Here is a 23,013-nt window from a genome sequence, read left to right on the forward strand (position 1 = left end):
TTTATTTTATTTATTCACTGTAGGGTGGGGGTTTTTTCCCTCTCTAAAACACAGGAGTACCCTTAGGAATCCAGCATTCCTTGGGAAGTGGGGGATAAGCCTGGGCAATGGTGGGGACTGTGGGTAATTATTTTCTGATTTTGTTTCTCTTGCGTTTTGTATCGCACCCTGAAAGACCAAGTTGCAGTGGAAAAATCACAAAAATAAGAGAGCAAGGTACCCCCTGAGGGGTTTAATGTTACACAACCAGCATTTATTTATTTTTTCGTCGCCTGTTATGCCACTTTCACCAGCATTGCCTTTTCAGAAGGTTCTAGCACAGAAATGGTGAGATTTTAGAGAAGGTGGTGGAAAATCCACACACTAAAAGCTGGGAAGCACCAGGGCCTGGGGACTGTTGCAGGGGAAATCTCTGGGAAAATTATCCCAAAAGAAGAGAGAAAACCAGCCCAGCACCACAAGCAAATCCCGTTTCTGGACATGGAGGTGGGAGTCTGGTGCAGCCCAAAATTCAGAGGTCAGAGACAGTGGCTCAGGAAGCTCAGGGATGGGGAGATTTATTGTTCACTGCCATGCTGGAGGATTCTTCTTATCCCAGGACTGCCCTCTGCTGCAGTGTCACAAACATGGGCAATATGGTTAAGAATAATCTTCTGGAAACAAATCAGCAAATTGAACATCCAGGGGTGTGTGGATGGTTCCTGGCAGTTGTCTTTCCTGGGAACTGGAATGGCAAATGCTGGGCATGTAGAAGAGTAGCTACAAAATTATATTTTATATATGTATATGTATATATATATATATATATGCTCCTTTTTACTTTGCTAAGTGTATTTTTAGTTGGAAAGTTCACTTCAGGGATGTGATGTTTTGAATCACCTCAGGTGATTCAAGGGTCCACAAGTCCTGCTGCATTACCCAGCAGGAGTTAAGGAAACTGGGACTGGCATCGGCGTTCCCAGTAGAAGAACAACCTGAGTCAGTCCTCAACAAACCTCAGCTTTTCCATCTGATGTGAAAAAAAACATACCACATGGACTTGATTTATCTTACTCTGCTAAAAATCTCAGAAAAGTTTCCCACCAGTGATCCCCTAAAATCCCGGTCCTTTGACTTGGAACAGTCACACAGTGCTCCAGACTGTGGCAGTGAATTATTATATCATTATCACGATATTGCTATTCCATTTTGGTACAGAGGAGACAGTAAAGCAAGTGAAAAATTGCAGAAGATAAATGAAAAGCAGTGAGTAGAAATTTGTGCGGGTCAGTCACAATTTAGGGCTGAGGGCGAGACGGATCGAGTACCAGACTGTAAGCAAACATATTAATCTTTATTGCCTGTATTCGTTAATCACGTGCTGCGTTTGGTACATCACGGTATGCGTGCCCAATAGTGTGTCACAGGAACATAGTGAAGGGAATTAGTAGCACGCTTAATGAAAGGGATTTTCATACGTTCCCAGAGTGAACAACTGCCCTGCTGGCAGCGCTTGGCTCTCGACACCCACAGCGAGCGCAGAAGCTCGTGATTTTATTTATCCTTTTTCCTTAGAGAGAGCGGAGCGTTTTATCCATTTTTCCTCGGAACGGCACGGGTTGCGCCAAGGGGTTTGGAGGGGCGGGAGCAGTGAGGGGAGGGAGGGGCGTGGCGGGACCGCGAGGGGGGCGTGGCCATGGAGAAGGGCGTGGCTCTGAGGGGCGGGGAGGGGGTGACAGCGGGGGCGTGGCCTCGGGGGAGGCACGGGGCGTGGCTCCGAGTGGGGACGCGGCGCGCCGGAAGCGTGCGCGCGCCCGCCGCGCACGCGGCGTGGGCGTGGCCGGAAGTGCGCAGCAGCCGCGGCAGGCGGGGGGCGCCGCCATTACGCGGAGCGGAGCAGACCCGAGCGGGCCGCGCGTCCCCGGCCGCCGCCGCCGCCACCCACAGGCGGGCCCGGGCCGCGCGGGGCCCGCCCGGCCCCCGCCATGGAGGAGAAGGGCTTCGCCAAGGAGCTCGACCAGTGGATCGAGCAGCTGAACGAGTGCCGGCAGCTGAGCGAGAGCCAGGTCCGCAGCCTCTGCGAGAAGGTGAGTGCGGGGCCCGGACGCTGGGGGAGCGTCGTGGTGCCTGTGGGATATCGGGCCCCGGGAGACACGGATGCGGCCGCGGGGATGTCGGGCATTGGGAGAGCGGGCTGGTGCCTGCGGGATATCGGGCATTGGGAGACGCGGATGGTGCCTGTGAGGTGTCTGTCATCCTGGTATCCTGTGCAACGTGTCGTAGCCCCGTGCTGAAAAATCAACCCCAAGTCAGTGAGGAAACCTCGTGACATCCAAGGTGGGATCTAGGGAAGCAGAGCGGGTCAGAGGGGAGGCTCGGAGCCTGCTGAAGGGGACCGAAACAGAAGGAGGAATGGTCGGATAAAGGACACCGTCTGCAATTCCGGGCTGTGGTTTGGACAGCCTTTGGCAAATGCCAGCTTGGATTGGTTTAGTGGAGACTGGCAAGCGGCTTTTTTTTTTTTTTTTTTTTCAGTCTAGAGAAGGATCCTTAGGCTGGTGTTGGGTTTTGTCTGAGAAGTCCAATAGCTCTGGGCGAACACTCCCTCTACACTGCAGACAGCAACTAAGTGAAGGTTTTCCTTGGCTGGTGCTTCCAGCAGTGATCCCGACTCCTACCTCACCCCCACTCTGCCTGTGTTTCCTTCCCTCCTTTTTCCTTCCCTCTTTCCTTTTTCAGTCCCACGTTGGGAGCTTTGTGACTCTTTCTCCAGAGCTCCATCGTTTCTGGGGGAGCTGTGGCTGCTGTGTTTTGGGAAGCTGGAGCTGTGGCAGTTTGGGAAGCTGGAGGGCAGTGCCAGCAGGCAGTGGCTGTGCACGCAGGGAACAGGGAGAGTGGCAGCTCAGCTGGAGGTGGGGAGGGTGTTTGTCCTCCAGGTGACAGGTAGGTGTGTCATCTGTCACAAGCACCTCGTACTTCCAGGGTGCTGGAAAGTGATGGAAAGGACTTGGACACGAAGGAAATACTGTGCCGTGCTCTGACTTGGCTTGTTTAAGTTTTGGGGAGTGGTTTTTGTCACCCGGGGAGAGGAGCTTACAAAAACCTCTGGGTGTGCAGCACAAAGCTGGTTTACTTGGTTTCCTTGAGATAATATTTGGAGAAACTCTTTTGTCCTTTCTTAGCATTCCCTTTTTTGGGACTGATTCTGAAGAGACCAAGCACAGTAGTACCTCTTGCCTCGGGTTTAAATTTCTGGAATAACTCGGTACTAAAACAAAAAATCAAAATGAGGTGGGGGAAAAATCCTCCCAAATCCCAGAGTTTCTATGTGTGTCATTTTTAATTACTGGCATAATGAGGGAAGGATTGGACATGACTAGGGTGCAGGTGAGGGAGTTGAGAGCCATTCTGCTTAATCCAGGTTAGGGATTTTTCACCAGAAAAAGGGTTTTTCACCAAAATAATGAAATGGGATATGTAAGAAGACAAGGAAAAGTCTGTCTCCTGAATTAAACAAGCAGTCTTCCATAACCATCCCTGTCCTTGTAGCTTCTCTTTCCTACCCTTGTTCTTTGGGGGTGTAAGAAGGGCCACAATTTCACAGTGTGAAATTCCCAGTGTTGTGTTGAGTCACGGTCAGGAACGTTTCATCTCTCCATCTCTGCTCTCCAAGGATCTTGTACACAAACCACACCAGGAGCTGGGATGATGGGCAGGCTCACAGCTAGCAAACAGTCTGCTCTTCAAAGTCACTTTGAGCACAGACATGGCAACTGTTGTTTAGGTTTATTTAATGAAAACACCTGAAAGCTGCTTCTTTTCATCCTGACCTGGATATGGTTTTCATCCAGAACAAGTGGGACAGAGATGCTCAGGAAGCTGATAATGTTAGTCACTGTTTTCTATAGCAAAGGTAGCTAAAATTTGACTTTTAAGTCATAGTTATTTATCAGCCTCCTGAAATAAATAAGTGATGACGATGCCAGGCAGCCTTGCCTGAATCAGAGATTTTTATTCTTGTTTTTTAGTGGTGCTTTTCGTTATTTTAAGTCGTGTGATGTCAGTGCTCGCTCTGCACAGTGCAGGCGGATGCCCTGGGTAGTTACTGCTTTTCTGGGCTGTTTTTTATCGATGCTGAAGATTCTGAAGGTCTCGAAAATCATCGCGTGAGGGCAAACTTGGGCTCCTGGGCCTGACTTGAACCAGCTCTGCAGAGTTAAAATGCCAGGCTGGGTCTATCCACGTGCACGGGTGTGTGTCCGCAGGGTGAGCTAAAAAGGGCTGCAGGGGAACAGCTGGTTGGCAGCATAAGGAGCTGCTGCTCGTCAGCTGCCAGCTCCTCCCTTCTCGTGAGGGGAAACTTCTGGATCCTCCTGGTACCAGAATTTCAGGACCTGGGCTGGCCTGCCTTCCTGGGCTGGGTTTAAGGTGGGCATATTTGCCCTGTTCCTGTGGAAGGGGAGCTCTGCTGAGCTCCAGCTTCCAACTAAATGCTAGCCTGTTGCTGTGTGCAGCAGTCGGAACACACGGAGCAGCTGCTTTGTGGGTTTATATTTGTCTCTCCCCGAGGGTGGAAGCTCTCCAAAGGCACTATAAATGCTTTTAAAGATGTGTGAGCAGAATCTGAGTGCTACTATTGCACTCCAATACAACACATTGAGCAGTTCCCAGTCGGGTTAGGAGTGCAAGGCAGACCCCGCATCATCGAGTCCACGTGCAGGATGTGTCTTTTAGGGTCAGGGTCACATCCCTCGGGTTATGTTCCGTGCAAGGGGCATGCTGGATGCTGTCCAAGCTGTCCAAACTGCTTGGGGTTTAGTTATTCCTTCCAAATAGAAGCTTTCCCTAAAAGAGGCAAGGCAGCAAACACTGGAATGGGAATGCAGTCATCCTTGGGGAGCCCACTGAGGGTATCCTCGGGAAGCAGCTCCTTCCTGGCAGTAGGAGGTGGGAGCTACCTCATCCTGAGCTAAGGGATGTGACAAGGAATGCCCAGATCATCACCTGCTGGTGACTGCTCAGCGCTGGTGATCTTCCCTCCCTTTTGTTGGGATCAGACCGAACCAACCCGGGGGTGTTCCCTGTGCCTCCGGTGTGCCTGGAGTGCCGATTGGCTTCAGTCACTGAGCTGGAGGCAGCACAGCAAACCTGGTATTTGATAAGGATAATAAGGTGGTGCAGATAGGCTGCATTACATGGCTGTAATTAGCAGAGGAGCTGCTGGGTGTGGAAGGAGAGATGACTAAATCCAGGGATGCCATCCCTCCATCTGTGGCCGTTTTGTTGCCAGCTGGGTATGGCCAGGGAAGCTGGCTGGGGCTTGGTATGTTTCAACTGCCTCTCACTTTGCTTTTCCAGTTGTATGTGACTTGCTTTTAGAAGTTACTAAACTGTTGTGCTTGGAAGAGGATTGGAATTCTGGCAGGGAAAAAGTACCCTGAGCGAGGGAATCAGGCCTCGCCATAACAGACCTGCTTGTCCTGGTGCACAGGGATTTGGGAAACACACCTTGTCTGTCCTCACCCACCAAACTGTTTTTCCAGTGGTCAGCTTGAGCCGCTTTGAATCCGGCTTTCCAGCGGGAATGCAGTGGAATAACATCCACACCTGCTCTCGGCAGAGCTTCCTACCTTTTTGACCTAAATGTGTTTTTCTTGCCAGGCTAAAGAAATCCTTACAAAAGAGTCGAACGTGCAAGAGGTACGATGCCCTGTCACCGTCTGCGGGGATGTCCACGGGCAGTTCCACGACCTCATGGAGCTCTTCAGGATCGGCGGGAAGTCGCCGGACACAAATTACCTGTTCATGGGAGACTACGTGGACAGAGGCTATTACTCCGTGGAGACGGTGACTCTCCTAGTAGCGTTGAAGGTACGACTTGAGAGATTTGGGGCAAAACCTGTGGGTTTGGGGAGTTTGGATTTGCTCTGGAGACTCCGGAGCTGACTTGAGCTCAGCGGATGTAAGTTGATAGGCAGCAATGGACACAGGCTGAGCACGGAGCTGAGCGCTCGGCTGCTGTTTGCAGTATTCCGTTACTGTCTCTTTCCATGCCCGTGGTGTGATTCCCACGTTAAGGAAGCGTTTCCTTCATGCCCAGGTGCGCTACCCGGAACGCATCACGATCCTGAGGGGCAACCACGAAAGCAGGCAAATCACACAAGTCTACGGCTTCTACGACGAGTGTCTGCGCAAGTACGGCAACGCCAACGTCTGGAAGTACTTCACAGACCTCTTTGATTATCTCCCACTCACAGCTCTAGTAGACGGCCAGGTAAGCCTGGGAGAAAGAAAACACTCCGTTCCACAGGGTTCTGCTGGCTGGATTGTCTGACAGCCACGAGAACAGTCAGCTCCCTTAAGGGGTGGTGCCAGGGCTGTAATTGCCAACCGAGCTAAAAGCAGCTGATTTGGAGATCGTTCTTAACAACGTGCACTGAATGGATTGCTGTGTTTGTGGTTTTTTTTTTTGGAACAGATATTCTGCCTCCACGGTGGCCTCTCTCCATCCATAGATACACTGGATCATATCAGGGCTCTGGATCGCCTGCAGGAAGTTCCACACGAGGTAATAGGAAAGGAAATGCCTCAGAAACTTCAATAATGCCGATGTATCCTCATACTGAAATCCATTTAAACGCGGTTACGCACGGATTATGGCCTTTCCAAAAGCCAGAGCAGGTGAAATATTTAGGCAAAGCACACCCAAGTCAGTCTGCTTTGATTACAGCAGCCTGCAAACGGAGAGCTGTGGGGGTTTCACAGCTGTCTTCCACAGAATCACAGGATTTTTGGACTGTCAGGCTGATTCAAAGGGCAGTATTTGGCAGGGAAAGGTGTTTACTACCTTCAGCCTCATCACAGATGTGGCTGTGAACTGACAACCACCCCGTGAAGCCACGTTGTGACACCATCCTTCCCCCCCAGCCAATTCCTCCTTCAGTGGTGTTTCATCCTTGTTCATCACTTTCTGGGGGCCTGAAACCGGGACTGAAAAGCCACCCTTGGAGCTCCCAGGGCAGCTGGAAGTCGTGGGGCTTGCAAGTGTGTGTCGAATAAACTCAGCGTGCTGGGAGTCTTGTTACTGTAAATAAAATATGTTTCACCGCCTTGGCAGCGACCTAACAACGCTTAATCTTTCCCAAGGGTCCGATGTGTGATCTGCTGTGGTCGGATCCGGATGACCGCGGTGGCTGGGGCATATCTCCACGTGGTGCTGGCTACACCTTCGGGCAGGATATCTCCGAAACATTTAACCACGCCAATGGTCTCACACTGGTCTCCCGCGCTCACCAGCTGGTCATGGAGGTAAGGGCAAGCACTCTGCTAGCCAAGGGCTAACCAACCAGGGGCCGCTGGTGTCTCCTCTCTGACACCTTCCACTCATGGGTTTGTTGACACCTAAGTCTTAGGCAGGCAAGTGCCAAGGAGAGGCTTTAATCATGGGAAAAAAAAACAAGCAACGTAAAATTACACGGTGTAAATAAAGGGATGTCCTGCCCTTTCCAAGTAAATGTCCACCTGCAAGTAAATTGCCAAAGGGACCTTGTCGCACCCTGTTTGTGGCAGGAATAATCTCCTTACACGCTGACAGCTCTACTTGGGCTGCTGCTGCATCCGTAATACTCAGATGTGACAGAGATTAAGCCATTTTTGGCTCTCAACAGGCTATTCTTGAATGTCTTGCTGGAAAACTGCCAGGTGGGTCAATGGAGCAGATGTATTTTTAAAATCTGCTGCAGATAGATCCCTTAAGCAGTACCGTGTGTCTGAAGTCACCCGCATCCGGCGGGCAAACTGTCAGTGGTGGTGGATGAAAGCTGAAGGCATCCCTAAAAATCTCAAGGCTTTTCTTGTGGTACAGCCCATAATTTGTATATAAAATGGATAAACACACAAATGAGGAATGGATGATCTGCTGGGGAGTGCTTGAAGCTGGTTTTGCCAGGTACCTACCGCTGCTGCTTGCAGCAGAGCACCTATTTTGAAATGAAACCAAGTCACTTGGAAATAGTTAATGAAATCTCCAGTTTCACAAGTGCCTCGGAGCATTTCAGGCCTGAAAGAGGAACTTCAGACAAGCTGAGGTTTAACAGAGACATTTTTCTTTCTCTCTCTCTCTCTTCCTGGCAGGGTTATAACTGGTGCCACGACCGGAACGTGGTTACCATTTTCAGTGCCCCCAATTACTGTTACCGCTGTGGGAACCAGGCTGCTATCATGGAACTAGATGACACTTTAAAATATTCCTTGTGAGTACCCTGGCTTGGGCTGTTCTCTCTTCCTAACAGGTCTGTGAGGAATGTCTGATCTTTTCCAAAGGGTGTCTCCGTGAAAAGCCAACTCAGACCACTCTGGGATTAATGTCGTTTGCTCTACCCTAAAAATAAGTAGTGAGTTAAGCTCCTAAAAGCTCCTCTTCCTGGCTGGCTGGAGAGTCAGAGCTTCTGCACTTTAATCCGTCTACTGCCCAATCTTGATGGAGAGAGTAAAAACATCCAGATTTATGTATTTGTTTTAACTTTTGGTAGCACGAGCTTTGTAAAGGTGGGTGAGAAGGTCTGAATTTTGTGCTCACGTGACAATGGGGATGGGCTGTAAGCAGAAATTTGGCCAGTGGATGAGTTTTAACTCCCATGGACACTTGTTTTGGGACCTGAAATGTTTTAGGTGGAAGCAGCTGTGATGAGTAAACCAATAGCAGCAGGAGAACAGGTCTGGTATTTATTGTGGTGGTGTTGGAAAATGACTTGTGGAGGAGGGTAAGTGATCCCTTTCTTTTCCCTGCAGCCTCCAGTTTGACCCAGCACCTCGTCGTGGAGAGCCTCATGTTACCCGTCGTACCCCAGACTACTTCCTATAAACCTCTCCCAACCTTTGTAGAAGGAAGTACACCTGGCATTTAAAAAAAAAAAAAAAAAAGCAACAATATTTACACGTTTCTGTAAGAAATCAGGGTTCGTCTCAACTTCAAATCCCCATCATGGACCAAAATGTGCCATAACAGAGGACGAAGAGCGTTTAGCACAACTTGAGACTGAATTCCTTACAACACTCTCTCTCTCCCGTGCCCATCAGCCCAAAAGTCAGTTTGCCTGCTGTATTTGTAGTCATTGTTTTCCTTCTGGACTGTTCAGAGAGGAAAAGGTAACTCTAACAAACACTTCATCTCCTTTGAAGCTTCTTTGTACATTTTTAGTTCTAGTGTTTAACTGGCATGAATTAGAGTTTGTTTTCCAGGGAAATACACACTAACTCCATCCCCCACTGCTCTTTATTTTATTGGAAAGACCGCTCGACTTAACTGGAGAAAGGAAGTGATTCCTGCTTGGGAGTATGTTGTCATAACCCGGAAAAAAAGCGTTCCCTTTTTAGCTCTATTCCCGTTCTGTGCTGATCCTGCCCCCGTTTTTTTTCTTCTTTTTTTTTTTTTTTTTTGGTTTATTTTGTCTCCCTTTTTTTGTCGTCGTCCCCCCCCTCCCCCCTTCATCCCCTCTGTATATTTGTCCTGGAAGTGCTTGCAAATCCTCCTCGCTGTACCTGAACCAATAAACGCCCTTGTCAACCCCAGTCCGTGGTGTCGTGCGGGGCCGGGGCGGGGACCGGGGCGGGGACCGCGCCGGGATGGGGCGGCCCCGGAGGCGGAGCGGCGGGGTCAGACCGAGTTCGGAGCGATGGCGGCGGCCGCCTACGAGCTGCTGGTGCTGGGCGGGGGCTCCGGGGGGCTGGCGGGGGCCCGGCGGGCGGCCGAGCTGGGGGCCCGCGTCGCGCTGGTGGAGCCGCGGCGCCTCGGCGGCACCTGCGTGAGTCACTTGCGGGGGGACCCGCGGCGGGGGGCGGGTGTCGCGGGGCGGGGTCCTCCAGGCTGGTCCCGGTGTCCCCGGGGAGGGTCGCGGTGCCCCCGGGGATGGTGGCGGTGCCGGAGGGAAGGAATCGCCCTCCCGGACCGGGAGCGTTGCGCAAGGACCCGCCTTGTCCCGCCGAAGCAGGACAGATCCCAATCCCCCTCTCCTCCTGCTTCTTCCCGGACGTTTTCAAGCCGGTGACGGGGTGCTGATGGATCCTGCGTCTGTGCAGCAGAACTGCAAGGCGGCTAAGCGGAGCCCACGGGCACGGCGAGCCGGTAACAAGCCGAAAAACAAGCTTGTTCCTCAAACAAGCCAGGGGCAGGCTCTAGTTTTATTCCTTAAGTGTGTTCTGCTGGAGAAATTGTCGTACCAGGATCAGAAGTGCAGGAAGGGGATGGCAGACACCTTTCTCCCAGGAAATCGCTTTTAAATGATCAATGGAAAAAACCCCCTGTGTTTGAAGGCTCTGCCTTCCATATTCTCTTTCAAGGAAGTGAAGGAAAACAGTCAAACCGCAAGACCTTGAGGCGCCCGAGGGAGTTACACCCCTCTTTTGCCAGGAACCCGTAATCCTGCCTTTGTTTTCCTGGGCAGAGAGCTGAGATGCAGCACCAGCCTGCTGTGGGATGTTCTCCTGAGCCTTGCCTTTGGAAAACTGAGCCTTAAAACTGAGCTTTGTTCTTATTCCACCCCCAGGTCAATGTTGGGTGCGTGCCAAAGAAGGTAAGGGTGTTTTGCCACTGGCTCTGGTGGCACCTCTGGTGGCTTGGGTTGGGTCTGGTGTGGGTGCCTGCCAAATTACAGGGAGATGCTGGCACAGGGTGTGGGGAGGAAGGAACGGGGAGGAAGCAGGGCCTCAGAACATATTGTGTCCCGTGGGCTGCTCTGGGCAGGTGTGAGGTATGGGGAAGTGTGTGTGGGGGTTTCCCCAAATCAGACCAGTCTTCCCCAGCCAACGTGCGGTTTGTGTGGGCAGGTGATGTGGAACGCGGCTGTTCATGCGGAGTTTATCCATGATCACGCTGACTATGGTTTCGAAACACCCAGTGTCAAGTTCAACTGGAGGTAAGAATGGAAAGAGCCTGTTGGAAGTGAGCACCTCCCAGTGAGTATCCCATGGGGAGCAGCCACAGGTCAGCACCGTGGCCCTTTGGCTCATTGCCCACCTCAAAGGGCTCCCCGCCTGCTTCGAGGCTTCCCGTGGGTGGGTGCAGAGCTGTTTCCGTGGCTTTATTTTGGAAAAGAGGGGTGGCACACTGGCTGTGGGAAGAAGAGGCAGGCACAAAAACCGCAGGTTGGTGGGGAAGTGATCGCAGGGGGCTGTTTTATTTTGTGGCATGGATATAATGTACCAACCTTTGACCGATCACCACTTTGTGAACTAGTCCACGGCACTAATTGCCACATTGTTCTCCCTGAGCTCTTATCTGCTGATGGTGACAGTACTCCCTGCTCTGTTCCAGAACCATCAAGGAGAAGCGTGACGCGTATGTGCGGCGCCTCAATGACATCTACGAGAGCAACGTAAAGAAGGTGAGCGTGGGACGTGTTCATGCCGTGGGCCGAGTGGGCTCTGATGGATTTGTGGCCACTTTTCCAGCTTTAATGGGTGTGCTCTTTTCCAAATGTGGGAGCCCTGGCTCCGTTAGCCATCTCCTGCAGCCCATCCTTCTGTTAATCCCGTGAATGTTACCCCCCTCAAAGGCTCACATCGACATCATTCGGGGCTATGGCAAGTTCACCGCTGATCCTGAGCCAACCATTGAAGTGGATGGGAAAAAGTACACGGCCCCTCACATCCTTATAGCCACGGGGGGGCGCCCGGCTGTCCCTTCCGACAGCGAAATTCCCGGTGAGCCTGCTGAAATTCCCCAGGAGAGAGGTCTGCCAGAACAAAGCAGGTCTGGGAAGGGGAAGTGGGGCAGGTAAGGGGTGTGAAAGGGGCTCTGCTTTGCAGGTGCCAGCCTGGGGATGACCAGTGACGGCTTCTTCGACCTGGAGGAGCTGCCCAGGTAAAGTGGGGCTCACCCCCCGTATCCACCAGCTCCGGCTCCATGTGCCCGGACACGGCATCGTTGCTTCTCCGCAGGCGCAGCGTTATCGTGGGGGCCGGGTACATCGCGGTGGAGATCGCGGGGATCCTCTCCACGCTGGGCTCCAAGTCATCCCTGCTGATCCGCAAGGACAAGGTAATGCCACCCGCCATCTGTCCCCAGCCGCGCTTCCCGCCTGGAAGTCACATCCCAGCCCACTGGGGTTTCCTGCTTGTCAGCTCCTTGTAAGGAAGGGTCTGAGTTGGCATGGGAATGATGATGGAGAGGATGGTGGCATTGGGCTGATGGGTGTAAGGGGGGGCTGGGGGGGCATGTTTTGGCAGCACCAGCCTGTGTACCTGGAATTTCTGCAGCCCTGCGTGCCACTGCACCCGTTCTCTTGAGCTTTATTTCAAGTCACAACTTGAAAAGAGGATTAAAGGGAAAGAAAATAATGGAAAAACAAACAGAGAAGTTTAACCAGAAGCGCCCCAAACCTCTTGGGTCCCCGGAGCAGGGAAATGCTGGTGGAGCGGCTGCTAGGCAGTGCCTTCGCCTGCAGACCCTCATCTGACAGGTCTGGGGGGTCCCTGCCCAGGTCCTGCGAACCTTCGACTCCATGATCAGCTCAAACTGCACCCAGGAGCTGGAGAACACCGGGGTGGAGGTCTGGAAGCACACACAGGTACGAACACGCAGAGCAGCCCTGTGGTTTATCCCATTCCTCCTGGGGAGGCAGGGCTGGGGGAAAGCTGCCATTTTGGGTGCTGCTTGATGGGCCACAGTTTTGGTGACATTCCTGGTTTTGCAGCACAGCTGCAGGGCAGCTTCTTCTCTTGAAGCAGGTCCTGTTATTCCCCACAGGTCAAGACTGTCACTAAGTCCTCTTCTGGGCTGCTGGATGTGACAGTGACCTGCTCGGTGCCCGGCCGCAAGCCAACAGAGGGAATGATCCGGGATGTGGACTGCCTGCTGTGGGCCGTGGGGCGGGAGCCCAACACCGAGGGGCTGTGCCTGGACCAAGTGGTGAGGCGGCAGCACGTCCCTTCTGTGCTGGTGTGAGAGTGCCCACAGGTCTCTGGGTGCTCGGGGTTCCCAGAGCCTGTCACAGGATGGTGCTCCCACCACTTGCCCCCTCGCCACCAGCACGGTTCCCCCCACGGGCACGGCTTGTCCCATCCCTCCTGGACTACGTGCCAACGTAGCTGCTGTTTCCCACGGCAGGGCGTGCAGGTGGACGCCCAGGGCCACGTGGTGGTGGACGAGTACCAGAACACCACTAGGAGAGGGGTCTACGCCATCGGGGACGTCTGTGGGAGAGCCCTTCTCACCCCAGGTACTGCGGCCGTGCCCCCCTCCCCTCCACAGCCCCTCAGTGCCACGCCGTGGCTCAGGCTCCCTTGTCCCTCCCTGCAGTGGCCATCGCAGCTGGCAGGAAGCTGGCCCACAGGCTCTTCGAGGGCAAGCAGGATTCCCGGCTGGACTACAGTAACATCCCCACCGTCGTCTTCAGCCACCCGCCCATCGGCACCGTGGGACTCACCGAAGGTGGGGACAGACAGGGCACGGGGCTGGGGATGCCGTGGCTCAGAGCTGCTGCTCTGCTGCTCGAGGAGGGGGTTTGATCCCCGGCAAGTGTGTCTGAGCCTTGGAAAAACGGGCTTGAGTCCCCCTCTGGGAATGCACACGCTGTGTCTTCTGCTGCAGAGGAAGCCGTGGCTGCGCACGGGAAGGAGAACGTGAAGATCTACAGCACGTCCTTCACCCCCTTGTACTACGCTGTCACCCAGAGGAAGGTGAAGTGCCTCATGAAGCTGGTGTGTGTTGGCAAGGAGGAGAAGGTGAGCGGAGGGGACCAGGGAGGGACAGCTGGGGGGTGATGGGCACCGCAGCTGGCTGTCCTCTTGTCCGGGTGCGGTCAGCTCTGACCTGCTCACCCCAGGGCCTGGGGTCAAAGTTCAAGCCTTCATTTTGGCGGTGCTGGGTCCCACCTGACCTCCCTCCCTTCTTTCCCGAAGGTGGTGGGACTGCACATGCAAGGGATGGGGTGCGACGAGATCCTGCAGGGCTTTGCCGTGGCCATCAAAATGGGGGCCACCAAGGCCGACCTGGACAACACCGTCGCCATCCACCCCACTTCTGCCGAAGAGCTGGTGACCCTGCGCTGAGCTGGCGGGCACAGGCACCCCCAGGGGTGGCAGCTGCAGCTGGGAAAAAGTGTTTACTATGTTTTTAAAAGTGCCTTAGTGCCAGATGGGTGCCCGGAGAGCGTGCCTGCAAAGTCGGTGTGGTGGGCTCTGGGGTCAGAAATAAATACGGTGATGCTGGTGAGTCTCTGCCTTTTGCTCTGCTGGTGCCTTGTCCCCAGGGGTGGCATGTGGGCCAAAATCTCCCTGAAAGCTGGGGGTAAACAGCCAACAGAAGGGAATGCTGGTGCTCAGCCCCGGTGTGAAGCTCCAGGCTTTGCTGAGGCGTCTCCATCCTGGCCAGCAAAACTGTAGCAGGCAGGAAAATCCTGCCCAGCCCTCCTAACCCCCCCAGCATGCCTTTAAAGAGCATATTGGACTGAGAGGGGCTCAGGTACAGGCAAAAGCCCAAATGTAACTGGCATCCTCAGTTATCCGTGTCAGTCTTTGGAATAATAACCATTTGCAAAGCTTATTGCTGGCTGAAGCACAGGAAATGCCCTCTGGCCTTGCTACAGCCCATCCTCAGGCACATGAGGGGAGTCACCTGGAGTTAATTACTGATTAAATTACACCCTTTGAACGATGGGGACTTCACCCCCTCAGTCAAAAGGCTGTAAGTATTTTTTTTCCCCTTTTAACTGACAAGTTTGGTCGCTTGATTTTAAGGCTCGATTTTGGAGTATTTGAGAGGTTTGTCCCTTGCCTCACAGCCAGAGTGATCAAAGTGCCTAAAAAAACAAAAGGCAGGGGCACACAGGCACAGGCAGGGGCTGAGTGTCCGCAGAAGCCACTTTTTCGGAGGAAATTGGACAAAAAAAACAGAGGGGAAGCTGAGCCCCGGGTGTCACTGTAAGATCACATCCCCTTGGCTCCACAGTGGGGAAGACTGAAGGGAACCGGGGTGGGACTGGGGCAGGACGGGGGAAAGGAGGAGCCCAAATCCTGCAGTTTTGGGGCTCAGGACAGAGCCCCAGACAGGTGAGAGGCTGCAGACTCCAAAAATGAAGGATTTAGTCTTCAAGTTCTGAGCCTGATTTTGAGCCCCCAAAACACAGCACTGGGTCTCTGCTTGTGAGCCCAAACCCGCAGGACTCAGTCCCTGTTCCGAGCCCTTAAACACAGCTCTGGGTCTCTCTGGGAGCCCCAAAACTGCCCGGGGGGCCGTGGCTGAGCCCAATCTGGCAGCTATACACCATCAGTCACTCACTCACTGCTCACCCCCAGGGGCTGGGGAGGGGAATCAGAGATAAAACACCGCCCATCGGGTAAGTTTAATAACGAAATGGAACAGTTTAATAATAGAAACAAGAATGATGTAATGCTGTAATATCAGTGATAACCAGCACCACTCCCCACGGCACTCGCTACTCCCACACCTGCCACTGCCGTGACCCAATGCCTAAAACTGAAAGAAAGAACTTTCTAGACAATATTAGTATAGATAAAATAGGGAGCAGGTCTTTAATTGAAGCACTTTAGGTACACTAAATACATAAGTGCATACATACATCTAGCATAGGGCTCCTACAATTTTATAACACTAATTATCATGCCTAATGGATACATCCAACTCGAAATTTGTCCACCCCTTGGCCCGCCTCCCTGGAATTGAGTCTCGGGTCTCAAGACCCCTTCCTTTTTAACCATCATCATCTTCAGTATCACATGCCTCTTTAGAGCTTCTCCAGGATTCCTGGGCCTTCTAGGTTGCTTGACTACAACTACATCTTATTATGTCCTTCTAGGTACATGTCCCAGACAAGATGTACTTGCTAAAATCTTTTTTCCTTGAAAAGAACATTAAACCAAACTTGAAGAATTTCGAGAACTTGACACAAAGCGTGAGAAAGGGAGTTTGGTAACTGCTAACCACTATTTTAAAGTGTTGGAAACTATACAGCTGTATTAAAACCATATCTATATAATATATACATAAAAAGTCTATATATAATCTATAAATCCCTTTACAGCCGTGGCCCCTCCCAACCCCACCCCTCACTGCTGTCACTCATCAGTCCCCACCCCTCAGCCCTTTTATAGCCATGACCACACACAGACCCCCACCCCTCTGCTGTCACTCATCAGTCCCCACCCCTCAGCCCTTTTATAGCCATGACCACACCCAGACCCCACCCCTCACCTCTTTTATAGCCATGGCCCTGCCCAGACCCCACCCCACCCTTTCCTTTTATAGCCACAGCCCTGCCCAGATCCCACCTCTCATCCCACCCACTCCTTTTATATTATAAACCCAAGACAAATAAAAGCATCACAAAAATCCTCCTCTGAGTGTGGAGGATTTCCATATTCTTGTTAGTTTCTCTGCGTTTCATCCCAGATATTCTGGGACTAAGGAAGGCACTTGGCTGTCTCTGTTGCCCCTGGCACAGCATAGCTCCTGGGAAAAACCTAAGTGAAGGAGGGACAGAAGAGCAGGGAAGAGGGTAAATAATGGTCCTGGCTGAGCAGTGCCTGCACCAGCAGCATTTCCACTCTTTCCGTTGATCACCTTTGGACCACAGGGAACACCAAACTTTGGCCTGGTTTGGTGTTACCTGTCCGTGTGTGCAGGGAGATGGGAACTGCAGAACGCCTGGAGTTAGTGTCCTGGGAGGCCTGGTGTCACCCAGATGGTCTTTACAAGCATAAAACATAAATTACATCATGCACAAATGCATTTACAGCACAACTGGACACATCCCGCCAAGGTGACCAGTCCACGGAAGCCAAACTGTTGACAATCCGACTTAAAATCAGATACTTGCAGATTTTGTTTTCCAGAAACTCCATCTCTTTTGGGCACTTCTTGCTTAAATGCTTACCTGTTGGAAGAAGTGAACTAGCCTTTTTAAAGACCAGATTTCCTTCTCTCTGCTCCCAGCAGATGGAGCTGCTGGCCTGTAAAAGAGATGGAAGTGTTCTGGGAGAGGGATCAGCTCTACTGTGTGTGTGCAGGGAGAGCTGGGGTGAGATTCTTAGACAGATTCCCCTCGTCTGGATGCAGGGCCCTCAGGATCCTCTCTTGGTCAGAGGTTTCTCTGACTGTGGTTCTTTCCTGCACCCAGCTCTGGGCCCCCAGCATTCTGGGATTCTGGAATTCCATCTGCAATTACATGTGACAAAACTGCACTTAGTATAATGACTGTGCATGGCTGGACTTTCTTATCCTCCATTTATTCCACAGGATAATTCCACACAGAGTTGTTTTAATTCCACAAATTAATTTCAGCAAATTTTCTTGCTGAAAAAGATACCCACTGGTTTAAATTCATACTGGGATAATTTTTTCCTCTCAAATTTAAATGACTTGTTAAAGGAATAACTTTTAAACTATTCCTGGAATAAAAAGGGGAGTATAAAAAGAAAAATGAACCAACAAAGAACCATTCCTACATCCATCAAATAATTAACTGGAAGCCTATTCTTTCACAATCTGTCCTTAGGATACTGTTTTTCTTTCCTGGAAAACCTTATGCAGAAGCAGGTACGGCAAAACCTGTCATTTCAGCTGCAAGAGCTACCTGCTTTCTTCTGGGCCACACAGACTGGTCTTTTCCCAGGTTCCCGATTTCCAAGCTGTGCTTGCCTGCTCTCCAGGGAAGCTGGATCTAAACGCTGGAGCTCAGCAGGCAGGAGCAGAGCCCGAGAGGTGCTGCTGTGCTGGGAGCACTCAGAGCACCGGGAGGGCTCTGGGTTGTAATGGAAGGGGGGAGGTGGCAGGGGTGGCACCTATGGAGGTAACTGTGAATCCTTGACCCTGGGAACGAGCTTCCCGAGGCAAAGGGATGCCTCACACAGAGCAGAGGGGGAGGCTCTGCAATGGAACACATCCAAGACACCCCGTTCCAACCAGGCTCCCCCAGGCCAGCAGTGACAGCCTCCAGCCCCGGGGCTTGGCAGCCTGGCTTTGGGCTGGGCTCTGCGCTCCCTCCTTCCTCCTCTCCTTCCTCCTTGCCTCAGGCAGGAGCTGCAGGAGCTCTGGGATCCCTCTCCTGCCTGCGCAGAACCAGTAGCTGCTGCTGAGCTCCGGCACCTGTAAGTGGGGTACCCTGGGGGAGCAGGCTGGGGGCTGCTTTGGGCTGGGCTTGGGCTGTTCCTGCCTCTCTGCTGGAGCTGGGAGCTGAGGGAAAACTGCAGGTGCTTTCTTAGCAACAGGTCTGTGTGTGTATGTGGGAGGAGGGCTGCTGATTCTGCTGCTTGGGGGTGCCCTGGTTTCCTGGGGGGCACAACACTGACTGTGTGGGAATCCTGGTGATGCCAGGGATCTGCCTCCTGGCAACAACTCACCCTGGGCTGCTGAAGGTGGTCCCAGAGAGATCAAGGATGGAATATGGAGCAGTTCCTGCTCTGGAAGGGGATGGGTGTGGCAGCAGATGCCTCTGACCCCAGTGGCTTTGGGGTGCCAGAGCTGGGGGACACACACAGCTCCCACCAGCAGGGACAGGGCAGTCGTGTGGCCAGGCAGGGCTACTGAGGGTGTGGGGTGGGGGAAGCACCTGGAAGCACCATTCTGCTGCTGGCAGGGTCAATCTACCTGGGATTGGGAACTGGACCCCTGTGCAGAGCTCCAGGATTTGGGAAGAGAGCTTGTGGCCACTCAGTGTTTCCTCAGTGACTAAGAAAAGTTTATATAATCTTATTTTGCTTTTCTACTGGTAGCAGACACCTCCAGTAGGAGAAAAATATCTGGAGCTTTTGAAGTACCTCAGGTTATCCCTTAAACCTGAACCACCCTGGGGGCTGCAGAGTAAAAAGTGCAGTGGGATCAGTTTGGGGTGTTTTGCTGGAGAAGGGGGAATGGAATGTAGCTCTGAGCAAAGGAGAAGCATTTCCCGAGGCTGGCAGATGTGCCACCTCAGCCCAAAGGAATGACCCTGTGCTGCTGCTTTTCTCTAAAGGAAAGTCCTAGGAAAAATCCAAGGAAAACTTACTTCCATAGTCCTTCCTGCTTGGACAACTGCGGCACATTTGAGTTGCAGCTGTCCCTTACTGAACAGACTTGGCTTCAGTTGGAGTCAAACCAAGAGGTTTCCGAGGTAACCTTTCTGCATCTCAAATTCCTGACATCAATTAGATGTCCCCATTCATGTTATCGGGATGACACTTAAAAAATTCGGTGTTAATTATCCAGTGTAATGATAATCAAGTGACTGAGGCAGCAGTAAATGTGAATTCAAGAGGACTAAAAGGATTCAAATCCTTAGTGCAGCTCACAGAAAGAATCAGGGGTTAATCTCTAAGTGAGCACTTAAAATCCCTGTTTGGAACAGTCGGCAGGCAGGAAGGTACAGGGAGAACTCGCCGCACATCCCTGCTCTATAGCCCTTCCACAACCCATTATCCCTTTCTAGAGGCGACACTGTGCAGTTAAACCCCTGCTAGAACCTCCACAGACAGTTCTTTCTCCCGCGTAGCCTGGAGAAACATTTTATTTAACATTAAAGGACAAATCTGGGTTGTGGCCAAGTGTTAAGGATCCAACCTCGCCGTGCTGCACAGGGAGCTCACCTGTTCTGCCCTGGGCAAGGCAGGCTGCTCTGCCTAATTCCCAGCGAGGCATAATCCCGTATTCCACAGCCTGGGAACTTGGGCGAGGAGTCAAAATGCAGTTTAATTGTAACAAGGTCTAAGGAGCGATCCCTCACGTGCTCGGATCATGGGCTGTGTTTGCTCTCATGCCTGCCTCGCAGTGGGCAATGACACTTCTGGGCTTAAAGAGGTTGAAATCAAACAATTTTATGGCTCTTGCTTACTTTTCACACTAAGCACAGGCATCACCTGGTGCAAAGAACCCTTGGGATATGCTGTGATGGGATTGGTTTGGGGGTTTTTTCTGGTCATTCTCTCTGCAGTGATTACGGGGTCCTCTGTGCCCCCTCATTTTGGGAGGGACATAAACTACAGGCTGACAGTGCTCTCTCCCTGTACCTGGTGAATTAGCTCACACTGCCTGACAGGCTCCTAAAGCATTTATTTTGTTTGCCAATTTTATGCTCCGCTGGGACTATCTCATGACTGCCCCACGTTTCAGTTTCTACCTAAGCCATAATTCCAGTCGCTTCCTCCTTCTACTTACTCCCCAATTACCTGTTCCCTATCAGTGCCCCAAATGACAGGGCTGTCACATCCCCCTGAGCGCTCTGACAGGGAGTGACTCAGATGAGAGGGGCAATTTAGGAGGCTTTATCTCCCATTCAGTGCTGCAAAGAGACTGGCAAGGATCATCGATTTCACTAATCCCCAACACTCACTGCTAAGTGCTGCTGGAGCATCTCTCCACGGAAAAAGCTGTGACCAGTCCAGGGAATATTTAGTGGGGTCCCTGCTCAGTTTCCCGTGATGGATGGGAAGCTGCTGCTTACAGGCTGGATGTCAGGAGAACTTCAGTAATCCTCTACTGAAAGCTTCTAAAACAGGGACTTGTTCCAAGTTGAGACAGATAAAATCTTATGGCTTGCCAGGCTTCTCAATAAAGAGGCTGCAGAAGTGTGCCTGGATGTGGAAATCGTACTTCAACCTGATTTCAGGGAACAGGTGACTGAGATTTTAGTTAAAATTTAAAACAGGCTATGACACATCAAATAGAAATAAATATATTCAGAAGCTTGAAGTTTGACTGAGCAGGAAGCAAGAAAAATAAGACCATAATGACAAGGAATAGGTAAGCAACCTCAGCTCTAATGAAACAGGGTGGAAATGATATATATATATATATAAATAAAGAGCTATAACAAACTTGCTGTGAATGCCTCACCTGTCACTTTCATCTCCTGATTTACATTTCAGTTTGGCTTTTCGGTGAAAGGTTTTATATTCCCGGCTCAAGTGGGTGAGCAATCTGCAACTCAGTCTTGTCTTGTTTATTACAGCCATCCTGCTGATAGCCTTCTTCTTTATAATTATACAGGAGAGGAAAAGTTTAAGATCTTTGAAAAAAAACCAAAACACCTTGACGAACTATTTTCTTTGGTTCCAGCTCAGACTAAGCAGATAAATGACTCTGAGGGGAGGATAAGCAGTTTAAGCCCATTGAGAAGAGCTCTGTGTACAACTTCAAATTGGCACTTCTCCCCAGGATTGCCCATTTCAGACTGAGAAATTGGCTTCTCAGAGTGCACTTGATTTTCTTCATGGAAGTAAATGCCAGCAAGAAAAAACTATTTCATTGCAATTGGTTATTTTTAGGATTGTTTTCCTCCACAGCTCACAGTAGCTGAAACCTACTGGGATATTCAGGCTTATTTGGAGATAAACCATTCTGAGGTATTTCATAGAAACTATCATGGAAATTCTGATGGATGAAAAGGTGAATAAAACACTTGAAGAGTAAGTTCTATTGCCTCAATTCATAAATACCCTCAGAGTTTGTACTTGGCAGCTCAAGTCCTGCATGACCCAGACCCAACACTTCTACTCATGTGGGAAACAGACAGTAAGTGCATAATGAAGTTCAATCCTACCTTAAAGCAATTCCCAAGCAGCTGATGACATTCCAATGAAATCCTGGCTTGGGACAAGGCTGCCCTGTCTGTGGAATGATCTTGGTGAGTGCATGTGCTCCGGGCTGGCAGTGACAGTTCCTGCCCTGCTCCCTTGTCTTTTTGCCAGAGCCCCAGGAACTGGGCATGGGAGGCTTGGGGTGACTGCAGTTGCTCTGAAAGAGGAGCAAAGATGATCCCAATTCCCATGGCCTGTGCAGGGCTCCCTGTGGAACAGCATTTTAGTTTTTTAGTCAATGGCTTTTCCTATTCCACTGAGGCACAGGATAATCCATGCACTTGCCTCTTCCTTGTTTCTCAGGCACTTACGAACTCAGGTCCTGCTTTTTCTGTCATCCCTCAGGGGCTGAATTGTGCCAGCAGGACTTTCCCACTTCTCAGCAGGCCAGAGATCATTTTTCAAGGTACCCAGGAAATTTCTGGAGTTCACTCATGACACAGAGCACAGAGCTCAGGAGAAGGGAAGAACAAATATTTTTGCACGTACCACATGAAATTTTGTTTTTTTCCATGACAACACACTCCTACTGCTCCTGTCTCTGAAGGTTCCTTGTCCTTGTTCCAGCCTCAGAGGACTCTGTGAGGAGATTTCACACACACAAATCCACATCACAAACCCAGAGGTTGTGCACAGAAGTGAAGTGAAACAGCGTTGGCAGATCCAGGGGATTTCCTGCCCAACATAAAGATAATTATATCACTTCAGAATCACCTTGAACTGTTACTGTAACGTTAGAAAACTGACTTTCCATATCCAGAGGTATGAGATTGCCCTGGTCAGAACATGAGACCTTAAACTGCCTTTTTGTCCATGGGGGCTGTGACTGGGATTCCAGGAGGGAATGAGGCTTCTGTGCTTGGAAACCCAGTGTGGGACCGGGTAGATTTTCACCTGGGGAGGCTCTCACCTGACTCCATTGCAGATTTTCTCTGGTATATTAAATTAGAAAGGGAGGCCTTGCTCTTATCAAATTACCCCGTAGAAGCAGATTACTGTTATTTATCATCTTTTGATATTTAGGGATTGCATTATTTTTTCCCTTTTCTTAGATCATTTATGTTTCTGTCTTCTATGCCTCTCTCAGTTATTTGTCACTGCCTGTTTCAGCTGGCAAAGACCTTGTGAAAACACAAGGCACTGGCTTAATTTCTCCTTGCAGCTAATCCTCGTCTCCCTCAGCTTCAGTATAATAAAAATCTGTGTAGCTTTTCCATTTCCTGACAGCTGCAGTGTTTGTACAGCAACTTTTCTGTGCCTGCTACAGCCAAAATTTCATTAGTACAACTGGGATCAAGCTACATAAGACATGCAGACACAGCTCCAGTTTTACCTTGAGGCTGTTTACAACTTCTTGTTTATCAGTTATGAACAAAAGCCATTACAGAGATCATTACTGAAAAGATTGGAAGCTGCTGCTTCACAACACAAAGTCAAAAGAAAAAGAAAAACCACAAAATATATATC

General features: G+C 51.0%; 2 protein-coding genes across 2 annotated transcripts; both read left to right on the top strand.

Moving 5' to 3' along the window:
• Window positions 1-1,827: 1,827 nt before the first annotated feature.
• Window positions 1,828-9,549, top strand: PPP2CB (protein phosphatase 2 catalytic subunit beta). The gene is made up of 7 exons (XM_032685620.1): window positions 1,828-2,066; window positions 5,641-5,850; window positions 6,080-6,253; window positions 6,458-6,547; window positions 7,126-7,287; window positions 8,113-8,231; window positions 8,770-9,549. Exons 1-7 carry the CDS (start codon window positions 1,965-1,967, stop codon window positions 8,840-8,842), a joined length of 930 nt encoding a protein of 309 aa, XP_032541511.1. The 5' UTR covers window positions 1,828-1,964; the 3' UTR covers window positions 8,843-9,549.
• Window positions 9,550-9,653: 104 nt separating this feature from the next.
• Window positions 9,654-14,188, top strand: GSR (glutathione-disulfide reductase). The gene is made up of 13 exons (XM_032685602.1): window positions 9,654-9,782; window positions 10,524-10,550; window positions 10,804-10,892; window positions 11,291-11,360; window positions 11,532-11,679; window positions 11,785-11,839; window positions 11,917-12,016; window positions 12,459-12,545; window positions 12,725-12,886; window positions 13,085-13,196; window positions 13,277-13,408; window positions 13,568-13,701; window positions 13,879-14,188. The coding sequence occupies exons 1-13, from the start codon at window positions 9,654-9,656 to the stop codon at window positions 14,026-14,028; spliced, it is 1,395 nt and encodes a 464-aa protein (XP_032541493.1). The 3' UTR covers window positions 14,029-14,188.
• The last annotated feature ends 8,825 nt before the right edge of the window (window positions 14,189-23,013 follow it).

Source organism: Chiroxiphia lanceolata, chromosome 4, assembly GCF_009829145.1.
Source record: "Chiroxiphia lanceolata isolate bChiLan1 chromosome 4, bChiLan1.pri, whole genome shotgun sequence".
Taxonomy (NCBI): domain Eukaryota; kingdom Metazoa; phylum Chordata; class Aves; order Passeriformes; family Pipridae; genus Chiroxiphia; species Chiroxiphia lanceolata.